The sequence below is a fragment of the Misgurnus anguillicaudatus genome, chromosome 9 (assembly GCF_027580225.2).
Source record: "Misgurnus anguillicaudatus chromosome 9, ASM2758022v2, whole genome shotgun sequence".
Classification (NCBI taxonomy): Eukaryota; Metazoa; Chordata; class Actinopteri; order Cypriniformes; family Cobitidae; genus Misgurnus; species Misgurnus anguillicaudatus.
The window spans coordinates 1,387,307-1,399,057 of record NC_073345.2 but is presented as its reverse complement, the minus strand read 5'-3'; the positions used below and the strand labels follow the sequence as shown (position 1 = coordinate 1,399,057).

Here is an 11,751-nt window from a genome sequence, read left to right as displayed (position 1 = left end):
CATTTTGAATGAATCTTTATTATGACTCGAGAATAACGAGTTGTCTCAAAAAAATTATTCGTTTACACGCATGGGGAATATCTTTATGTACAGGACACATTTTCTTTCTTGAGCAATATGAATTTACAAACTCAAGTATGGAACAAGATATGCCTACGAACAAATGGATAAAGATGTAATTGCATCTTTAGTCTAATATTTTTGTTCAGGCTACAGTAATAAGAAAATGCAGTATAATAGTTGTACGGTGAAAGTATCTTAAAAAGAAAGAGACTTACACAGATTTATATAATTAACAAAGCAATTGATTATCTTTGGATGAATATAATCATTTGTACATTCATTTGTAAACAAGTTAGTGAGGATTTAGAGTTATTCCAATAATTATGATATTTACTTATTGTATTAATAATGTTTTTATCAGTTACATATTTTATAAACCATCCAGATAAACTAGTACATGAAATCAGTTTAAAGGATCAGTATCAGTTAGGGTGGCATAATGATTAATCGCGATAAATTTATTGCAAAATAAAGGTTATTATTTACATCATATATTTGTGTGTACTGTGAATAATAATTATGTATATATATAAATATGGACAGACACATGCATGTATACTTATATATACAAATACATAGCTGGGAAAATAAGTATTTGACACAACAGCATTTTTATCAGTAAGGTGACATCCAAGTGGGCTATTGACACAAAACTCCACCAGATGTAGCCGTCAAGCCAAACATTAAAATCATACAAAGAAATCAGAACATTTAAGTATACAAGTTGAGTCATAACAAAGTTAAATGACACAGGGAATAAGTATTGAACACAATTTATTAAATACTTTGTAGGAAAGCCTTAGTTGGTGATTACAGTTCTAAACGCCTCTTGTATGGCGAGACCAGTCGTCTGCATTGCTCAGGAGTGATTCTGGTCCATTCTTCTACACAAATGGTCTTTAAATCTTAAAGGTTCCTTGGGTCTCTTATTAACTTTGATCTTCAGTTCTCTCCATAGATTTTCTATGGGATTTCAGGTGATTGACTGGGCCCTTTCAAGCAACTTGATTTTCTTTCTTTGAAACCACTTCATTGTTTCCTTGGCCTTGTGTTTGACCACCCTCTTTTCATTTTCAGCTTTCTGGTAGATGGCAGCATATTTTTAACCAGAATGTACCGGTACATTTCTCCATTTATCCTGCCTTCAATAATTTGAAGTCTGCCAGTACCCCTTGCTGAAAAGCAGCCCCAAACCATGATGCTTCCACCCCCCCAAACTTAACTGTTGGTATGGTGTTCTTGGGGTGGTGGGCAGTGCCATTTCTTCTCCAAACATGGTGTGTAGAATGACTGCCAAAAAGTTAAATCTGACCATACTAGTCTCCCAATAATCCACAGGCTTCTCCAAATACTCTTTTGCAAACTTTAATCGAGCCTCAACATGGTTTTTGTTCAGTAATGGAGTCTTGCGTGGTGAGCGTGCATGGATGCCATGGCGGTTCAGTGCATTGCTTACAGTTGTCTTTGAAACAACAGTACCTGCTGATGTAAGGTCTTCCTGATGTTCTGCCCGAGTGGTTCTTGGTTCTCCTAATTATATGGAACATTCAGCATTCTGGAAATGCGCATATAACCATTACCATCAAAATGCTTTTCAACTATAAGATTACGAAGATCTTGAAAGAGTTCTTTGCTTTTACCCATCATGAAGTCTTTCCTGTGTGCCTCATGAGTGATGAGAAGCCTTTATAGGCCATCGATTAGGACTAAAGTAGCTGATATGAATTAGTATTGATAGGGGTCTGGGTTTCTCTCTCAATACTGATAGATTTCAGGTGATCTCCTGGCTTTCTATGCCATTTTGCACCTTGTTCTCTTCATGTGTTCAATACTTATTCCGTGTGTCATTTCACTTTATTTATTATGACTTAACTTGTATATTTAAATGTTCTGATTTCTTTGTATGAATTCAATATTTGGCTTGATCGCTACATCTGGTGGAAATTTTGTGTCAATAGCCCACTTAGAAATCCCCTTACTGTTAAAGTATTTATATTTTTATATAATGTAAATTATACATAAATATACAAATGTATATGTAAACATTTCTTAAATATATACATGAATGTTATAAGTTATTATACATAAGACACACACATATATGATGTAAACAAAAACCTTTATTCTGCAGTAGATTAATCATGATAAATTGTTGTGCAACCCTGTTTGGCCTGCTGTCAAAAATCATGTCAAATCTACAGTCTAACGGCCAGAAAAAAGATTCACAATAGTTTCAGGCTCCTCTTTCTTTTTAAGTACAAATCTAAGAAGTAGTCCTTTCCATAAATTCTAAGCAGCTGGATGAACATTGTTAAAGTTTTAAAACGAAATGTCCTTCATTTTAGGTAAAACTGGCTTTTTGAGATTAATTTATGCTTAATTTCTTAAAATTGTACACAAATTGCAGACACGTTTGAATATAACAAAATATTTTGTGTTAGCCTAGTTGACTTAAATAAAGCGAGATGGCTTTACACATGCTGGTAAATTCTCTAAAAAAACTTTTATTGCAAATAAATGAATAATTTATCCTGTAAAAATTCAAAACTTTATCTGATGAGTAGTATCTTAAGACAAATCAACGGCACTGGCATATTTTAAGATCTGCATGTGCAAATTATTTTCAGGTGAGACAGCTCAACATGTGTTTTAGTATAGGACCAGCCTTAAATCACGTCTGTGAAAACAGGGTAAAATGTTGTATCTTGAGGTAGACTTGGGCTAGGTACACACCAGGCTGACGGTCAGGCAGGTTTGGATAGTACGTAGGGAATATACTTGTATGTTTATTCCCGTGGATAGTGTAAAATTACATCATTCATTGGGACACTGACCTGACTAGATACTTAATATATATTACTTACTTTATTCAGCTTTTTAACTTTATGTTTAGCTTTTTTTGTTCTTGTTACATTCATTTTTGTACCTTACTATTTTACTTTTAATTTTGGACTATATACCTTTAGTACACTATATAGTTTTATTTTATTGTACTATTTGTAAGCAGCCCAGCTACATATGCTTTGGCAATACAAAACAATAGTTTTTGCCATGCAAGTAAAGCACACTTAAATAGAAATTGTATTTTGTGTGTTCCAGTCAGTCCAAGTTCCCGTCCCCTTTATTCGGCTGATTCAGCATGTTGAATCAAAGCCAAACAGTGCACCGAAATACAAAAGTGATGAAGCAAGCAAAGAACATGAGTCAAAAGGGAACACACAGAATGCTCTTCTAATTCTTTACTCATTCCAATATGTGAATATTTTAAAAAGAGATGGCTGTCTTGAACGGGACAAACAATCTGAGCAGACCCCAAAGTCTGCTTTTGATGACTCTACTTTACCAGCATGGTGTGTACAGTGTCTAAACCAAATAAATCAATGTAATTTAATCACTATAGTCAGAATCCCAGTAAATCAGAGATCATAGCAGTGGTTAATAAAGATTCGCTGTAGCAAAACTAAGTATTCTCGTGCATTTTACTATCACCCTAATTCATTCTCAAATGAATGTCACCTAGGACTAGATATTCTTATTCATTTCACTGATGTGATAATTTATTTATACTCTCACGCTTGCTTGGGCTACAGTTTAAATCAGGAGGTTGTAGCATGGTGATTTTAGATGAACCACAAATGTGCAGAAAAGGAGGGAGCACACATGCAATGAAGGTAAGATGTGCCACTTCCTATAAACCATATATTAACCACCACATATTTAGAAAGGGTCCGTCATAGACAACTGGTTGTATTTGAAGGTAAAATTAAGCCAAAGCAAACATTTAATTCACATCTAAAAATATTTATCATACATGCTGGTACATCCGTCAACATATAAAACCATGTAAATCTTTTGGCTGAAGACTAGCCATAAATTATTGAATAACGCAATTTCAGAATTGTAGCAGTAAAGTTAAGTGTGTCAGATATTTCAGGGTAAGTTGTGCCAGTGGCTTTACTAATAGTGATGAAAGCTTTGTCTACATAAACATAGAATTACATAACATCTACATTATAGACACTTACATTTCAGTCTGAAATGAATCAGGACTATTATACTAGTCAACACTTGAAGTGGATCAAAAAAGTTGTCCTATGACAAGAATGGGTACATGTTTTGGTTTTAGGACAACTTTTATAATAGGTTTTAATCCAATGTTGACTAGTGTGCTTTGACCTAAAACCAAAACTTGCACAGCTTACCCCACTTTTCACATGTGAAAAGACAAACTACAATGTTTTTTATATATATAATTCATGAAACTATTAGTCAAAACAATGTTTTATGCTTATTATTTGAAATAAAAAGCTTTACAAAAAGAAATATATTTTAGATTAAAGCAAGAGAGCTATAATATAGCAGTATAAAGCACTCTATAAAAGCAGAGACATGAATGTTGTACACAAAGCAAAAAAGGTTTGAAACAAACTCTCATAAAATATTTTAGTACAAAGTAAATGTTCAGGCTGTCCTGTGAGGGTTGTATTAGTAGAGCGCAGACTGATCAAATCAGCAGTTATTCAGTGTTATCTCACTTTCACACAAGGCCTCACTGACCAACTATGAGAATTAAACACTAAAAACACACATTAAAAAAAATGTGTTTTGTGCCCTTATCGCTCACCTCTAGGTGGATTATTTTTGTTTCTTTAAGGTTTGGCACAAAAGTTGAAGTAGCTATTCACTACAAAAGAGAAATAATGAAAAGCACTTCACGGCAAGTAACACCAAATCAGACATATTGTGCAGACCTTTTTAATACATACAGCATGTATTCCAACAAGAATCTGATCATCTGCACGTCATAAATAGTTACTTTTCCCCTATTTGAGACACATGTCCACAGTAAAGATCTGTGAACTTTATTCCACCTGTTTGCTTCCATCCGTTTTCTGATCCATTCGGCTTTTACTGCTCTTCACCATATAAATAAAGTATGTGAGCGTTTCCTTTTCATTTACTGGAATATTCCGGAAGTGACGGCTCACTGTCTGGAAAAGAAAACAAATTATTTTAATTGCACACATTGACTCAAGACTCAATACTCAAATGACTCAACCAATAGGTGTACAATAGATTCATTTTGAGTAAATTAATTCTAAAGCAAAATTATTTTTCCACCTATCATGCAGTCGCACAGAACATCTTAGGAAACACTTAAAAGCACCACGAGACAAACCATTTAGGACAATTTAGCATTTTGGACGCTTGTATCCAAGATAGCTTTGAGTGCATTCCAAAATACATTTCATGTCAGCATGTGGGTTTCCTAGGAATTTAACCCATGACCGTTACAAAGCTCTATTAAAGGAGCAGTGAATCAAATAATAAATTATAACTTAATATTTTGTTATATGAGAGGTCATCATACTTAAATGAACATCCTGCAAGTTTCAGAACTGAAAACATCCTCTTTACTGAAATAACCAAGTCAAGAAAACAGGCGGTCCAGAAATGTGCCAATGTATGACGATTTTAATCACCACCTCCAAATTCATGTGCGCTTATTGTGTTGTATATGGTAATTTAGTCACTTCAGGGTTTGAAGTTTTGTTTCTACTTCACCACACACATTGATTGTCATTTATGTGTATCATCTCTAGCACCCAGAATCTTTTGTGGCTCGAACATATATGTGTTCGGCTGCTACTTTTTTTTACACATTAAGGTTTTCAAAACAATTTACCCACATGTAATGATGGCGAATGAAGCTATCCAATCATTGCAATGGGCATTTACGTTCAGGTCTTCAATGCGGCCGCCCATCAAAACAGCTTTAAAGCCAGGTTATAAAATAGCCTATTACTTTTGATTTTTTATGTAAAAACCACACAAAACGTCATAAGTAGACCTCCGACCACAGTACAAAACAATAAAACAACAGATTCATTGCCCCTTTAAGAGAGCTACAGGAACAACCATAACACCTTGCATCGTGATGATGACTTTGGGTTGTTTCAGACTGATCGCGATAAGAAAAAGCCAAGCAAATAGCCGACAAAATGTGCCTTTATGCCAAAGATAAATCGATTGTGCACACAAGGCAGCTGACCAGCTGATTAACCCTCCAATCTTCACCATAGAGAGCTTAAAGCTCGCAGCTTAACAAACCACAGGCAGAAAACTGATCAAAAACATAGAGTGCAATAAATAATCATAAACAAAAATTATTATAAATCTGACAATATGTTGTAGTCATTAGCTGTGTCCGAAACAGCTCCCTTGTTGCCTCATTCACTTTTCCCTATATAGCCAATGACAACCGAGTCCACTATTTGGAAAAAAGCAAATGAAAATGAGTCAGCAATTTTGGACACTGGCGTAAATACCATGCGTCAGAGAGCTGTCGCAGAGATTCGTCATAAACCCTTACACCTGTGTGGCATAATTGATTGTACTGTGAAACAGTAAAGTCTACTTCTTACTGTTTGTCACATTTGTCATGTTTATTGTATTAGTTGATAATAAAGAGAACAAAACAACTGCTTGTCATATTTATTTACCATTGTTTAATAAAAATGTGCAAGATATTTTAAATAAAAGATATCGCAATTATTTTTCATTTGTTTATTTTTAAAAAGTAGAAAATAACTGACAATAAGAACTAACAGAAGTGTATAAACATTCATTTTTGGTGTTTACTGTCAGTATCCTTTAGTTGATTCCAGTTTGCTTTCATCTCTCATTGTATCATGGGAAAAAGTAAGTGAGCGAGTGCACATCGCATGTACCCTCAAAATCAGTGCATTGTGGGTAAAACAAGGTGCTGAATCGATGCGCGCATCGTCAAGCGTCCATGACGATGTATCGTCGTATCGATATTTTGAACACAGCACTAGATATTACACAGCGCTCGAAAATAGTCCCCTGCTATTGACAGATACTAAGGGAATTATTTTCAGGGCCTGCATAATATCAATGCGCCTGGTGTAGCCATGTTAGAATGAGAGTATAGTTCCTAAAGCACCGTCAAAAATGATTTCATTTTGTTTGAGGCAAAAGGTGTTCATGTAAACATAGCTACTGACCCTACAGACTCAGGACTGGACACCCCTGGACTAATATAATAAGTTAGCAAATGAACAGGTTTGAACATACCTCTGCAAGTTGGGCTTTGTTTAATCCAGGTCTTGTAGGAATTTTGTAGTGCCTCTTGTAACGCCTCAGTGTGTTCACCTGCAACTGGAACAGATCCACCTGACGAACAAAACGCATTCATTGCACCACACATGCTCCTTGACACAAGCACCTTGAACTAATGTTGCTATACAATCAATGTGACAAAAACCTATCAAGCCTCAGAGAAGAAATCTGAGCACTTAATTTACCTCAGGGACTTCAACATCATGATCGGGTGATTCGCCACCATCATCACTGGTCTTCCTCTTGCGTTTGTTGCGAACACTCTGGATGAAGTTCTTGTGAAAGTCACAGATGTACAAGTGTCGGACCTAGATTAAAAACATCAAGTTTTATACAATCCTTTCTTCTGTCTTATATGTTTTTGGTTTAGGACCAATAATTAAATATTTTTGCTATTGTTTGTTAATAAAATGCATTTTGGTGAAAAAACTGTGATCTAAAACACATTTCTATTAGGCTACGTTTATATGGAAACGATCTGAAAAGAAAACGCAAAAGTGGCATTTGGTTATCGCTTTTCATTCCGCGTTTATACAAGCGTTTTGAGGGGGAAATCTGTGTGCATATGGTGACGCAAAAGTGTGTGATATTCGATGTAATATGCACTCCAGGCGGCCAGGTGGCAATGTGAAGCACTGACACACAACAAAACCAAGTCTGTGTGCTTGCGTACAACCTTATTCCTGGTACTCCCAGGTCTGGTCCAAAGCCGTCTGGTTTGCCAGCGACGAATTGGCGCATCAACAGTTTGACTGAGGTAATTAATGCGCCTTCTCTGATCAGTAATACTAGCTGTGAATATTTCGTACAACTGCTGAAAAGACTTGTATATTTATCAGAGCTGAAAAAGTGAGCAGACTTTTGCGTTTTTACTCTTTAGATGAGAACACAACGGTAGAACGATTTTAAGATTTCCACTCTGGAGGATGGTTTCACTTTTTTGCGTTTTTAAGCCCCCAAAACGTTGTCACCGTGTAAACGAAAGGCACATCTGTTAAAATCTTTACGCTTTTACCCTCGAGCATTCTCGTGTAAACAGGCCCTTAGTGTGACTCCCTCAGTTTACAGCTTCAATGAACAGTTAACACGCACAAAAAAATAGCATAAAAGATGGGAAAGCTATGGAGTATTTAACTTTAGAACAATTCACACAAAAAGCCACATATGACTCAAAAGAAAAGATTAGATTTTGCCAAACAGAACAGAAAGGTATTATTCCCAGATAGCACAGGTACGTCTGCAAGATGTCTGGTAAAGATCTGGAGATCTGGAATACATCTGGTGTGTAAAAACGTCTTATAAAGGTCTTAGAAAGAGCTGCTTTACATACATTCTAAATCAAAAACGTCTTGCAGATGTCTTCAATATGTCTAGATGACATCTTTTAGGAAACGTCTCAGAGACGTAGCCTATTGCAGATGAGCAAACAATCTAAATAATATGTCTTGCAGATGTAAACGCAGACATCAAATAGACGTCTTCGAGATGTTTGTGTGCTATCAGGGTTGATACATGAGTTTGAGGTGTTAAGCTGTGGCATAAACAGGCAAGCAAATCATATAATTTTATTTTAATGTTTATTTTCTATCAAATTAATCTTATCAAACAAATAATATGAAGACTGACTAGCATGTTTCCTAGAGGAAACTTGTAGCCTGGTCGAAACAGATTTTCACAAAGGTTTACCACCACGATGTAATGTAATGTATTGTTTCTGGTACAAAAATGTTTTTGTAAAGCTGCATTAACTGGGAAAGCGCTTTAAATAATCCGATTGAAAACTTCATCAAGTGCATAAACTTCTGTTAGAAAAACAGCACTGTGTATTTTTAAAGTACAAAATATATTATGCTGGGTTGTTGTCTATGGAATCGTGACGTTAACACATTGTCGACCAATCAAATAACTTGTTTATAAGACCAACTAAACAGTTCGCAGTTTGCTGAGCGAGTATAACGTCGCATCGATTGAAGGTGCAGCGTTAAACTTACCAGGCTTAACGGCACTTAAATTAACCCACACTGACTGAAAGCTTTATGAAATCTAATTATCAGATTAACAATGACGCTTACACTCTTGTCGATATCAAGCTTGAGTTTCTTCTGTGAAATGCTCTTCTGGATTCGCTTGCTGAAGGAGGCATTTCCAGCCGAGCGGCCACAGCGCTCCCCGTCCTCGATCAGACAGCAACTCTGGCCGAAGAACGGCGGGGCAGGCGGGCCGTCATGACTATCCTCTTCCGTGCTAAACCCATTCATGACCGACAGATCCAGGGGAAACTGGGCAGGCAGGACAGATTAGTTGAAAGCGTCTTAAAGCCGAACTCAATCGGTTCCAATGAGTTTAACGCGCCGCCGTAAACGAACGGCTCGCCGAATGAAGCGTCCAGTATTGGGGCTTCCTCAGAATCTCGGCGACACTTTAGATCCTGTTCACTGAAAATCACGCGGATTCACTAGAGCTCCAGTGCTCTGTCCCACAACAAATGCGACAAGAACGCGCCTAAAACAAAACAGCGTTACAGAGGAAACGCGCTTTACAATAACCAGAAACAGTCGAGCTCATTTTCAACAAAACGTACATACAATGAAACATGTCCTGCAACAAACCGGAAGTTGTAGTTTCGAAACACTATTGGTTCGTTAACGACAAAGGCGGGCCACTGAGTCTACGTCTTTCATTTCGGTTGCCTAATTCAACTGTCAATCAATTTGCATTTCCTGCTCGTCTGCCACTCCAGGAGATTTCACATTACGCCCCACCATTATTCATGTGAAAACTCTGTTAACATACATGAAATAATAATGATCAACACTTCTACATCATGTTTCAGCATTTACCAATACCCTTATATCAAAAGTTGTATCTTTTAGCATGAACAGTTGTAACATCATTACAGTAAAGTGGTTCTCAAACTTTTTTTTGAGTGTGCCCCCCTTTGGTCAGGATGCATTGCTTTAAGGCCCCCAAAAGAAAAATCATGACATAAAACAAAATCAAACTTAAAATTTGAATTAAACAAAACATGAAATTATACAATGTAGTGCTATTGGTTGGTAGCTATATGTTTTGGGGGGTTGATACATAGAATAAAGCAGTGGCTAGACAACTGGTCCACCCAGTCAGAAGAGTCACTAAATATTTTTGTAGAAAAGCAGAAGAAATCACGCATATATTATAATAATCTCTTTAATAATAATCATCGCTCAAATACGCATCATTCAGAAATAAATTTAAACTATTTAAACAGAAAGTTTATCATTTGCATGTGTTTCTAAAACTTGCAAATGTTAACACTCAAGCCATTTTAAACTATTTGAGTGCAAGAAGATGCTAAAGTGAGCTGTTTCCTGTGCACACAGATGCACACACATAGGCTACTCAAAAAGAAACACATTCATAAGCGCATGCACAGAGGCGTTTCAAAAAGCACGTGAACACAGAATCTCTCTGCGCTTAACAGAACACATATGCGCAATTTTTTTTATAAAATAAGTATTCTTAGTATTAGTATTATAAGTAATCTTATAAAACAGTCATTTATGTCTTAAAGTGAACGCAAACAGTTCAGAAAGAAATGTGTGTCAGTAGCCTATATTCTTCCGTGCTTATTCGGTCTTAAAGGGATAATTTGCCCAAAATGAAAATTCTGTCCTCATTTACGCACACTCATGTTCATGTTGTTACAAGCCTGTTGAAAATGAAGGAAGATATTTTGAAGAATGTTTGTAACCGATCAGAGGCCCCATTGACTTCCAAAGTATTCTTTTTTCCAACAAAGGAAAATCACTTCTGTATCTTTACAAAGATTAAATATATTTAATTGATAGAAAGAAGACGTGTTATTATTCATTTGATTCTATACCTGTTCCTAAATACTACTGGTATACTTTGTAACTTGGTCTTTTTCTATTTTCATATAATTTTTTATTTTTTCCCCCTTATTTTCGTTTTTTGCTGATTCTAAAAATAGTCAACCCATGACTCAAAAACGTAATGTAATCCATTTAAACATTTTAAAATGATGTAATTTGAGAGTCTACTATTTCACCGAGGTCCACTCAGTTTAAAATGTCTGTCTTCACCACTGTGATGACGGCTAATATTTTAGAAAATGTCATGAAACTGCCTGGACATGTTTTAATCAGAGACATGATTCAAGAAACACTAAATCTAAAACACAGAATCAGTAACTTGCGCACGCATCTTTAGTTCATGACAGACTATATTAAAGTCATACAGAGGCGTCGGACTGGGGGTAAAACCAGTACTGATTACCAGGGCCCCAAGGGGAGAGAGGGCCCTTGAAAAGTCTGGAATATATTTTATTTTATCTGGATATTTTCATTTCCTAATTAAATTTCATAATGAATGTCAGATGATTTTTTTTTAATGCTAAAATAAACTGAGACAACCCATTGAAAAAGCAGAACATACACTTTCAGATGATAATTTGGTTATAGACTACCTGCAATTTGAGGTGAAAGGCTAAATAAATAAACTGTATACTAATGCTGTTTGCATACAAAACTCTGTTATAATAGC

General features: G+C 35.9%; 1 protein-coding gene across 1 annotated transcript; it reads right to left on the bottom strand.

Annotated features, from left to right (window-relative positions):
• Nucleotides 1–3,790: 3,790 nt before the first annotated feature.
• On the bottom strand, nucleotides 3,791–9,834 carry sap30l (sap30-like). Its single transcript, XM_055179142.2, has 4 exons — nucleotides 9,279–9,834; nucleotides 7,392–7,514; nucleotides 7,162–7,260; nucleotides 3,791–5,054 (listed from the first exon to the last, which is right to left on the bottom strand). Exons 1-4 carry the CDS (start codon nucleotides 9,462–9,464, stop codon nucleotides 4,926–4,928), a joined length of 537 nt encoding a protein of 178 aa, XP_055035117.1. The 5' UTR covers nucleotides 9,465–9,834; the 3' UTR covers nucleotides 3,791–4,925.
• Between the last annotated feature and the right edge of the window lie 1,917 nt (nucleotides 9,835–11,751).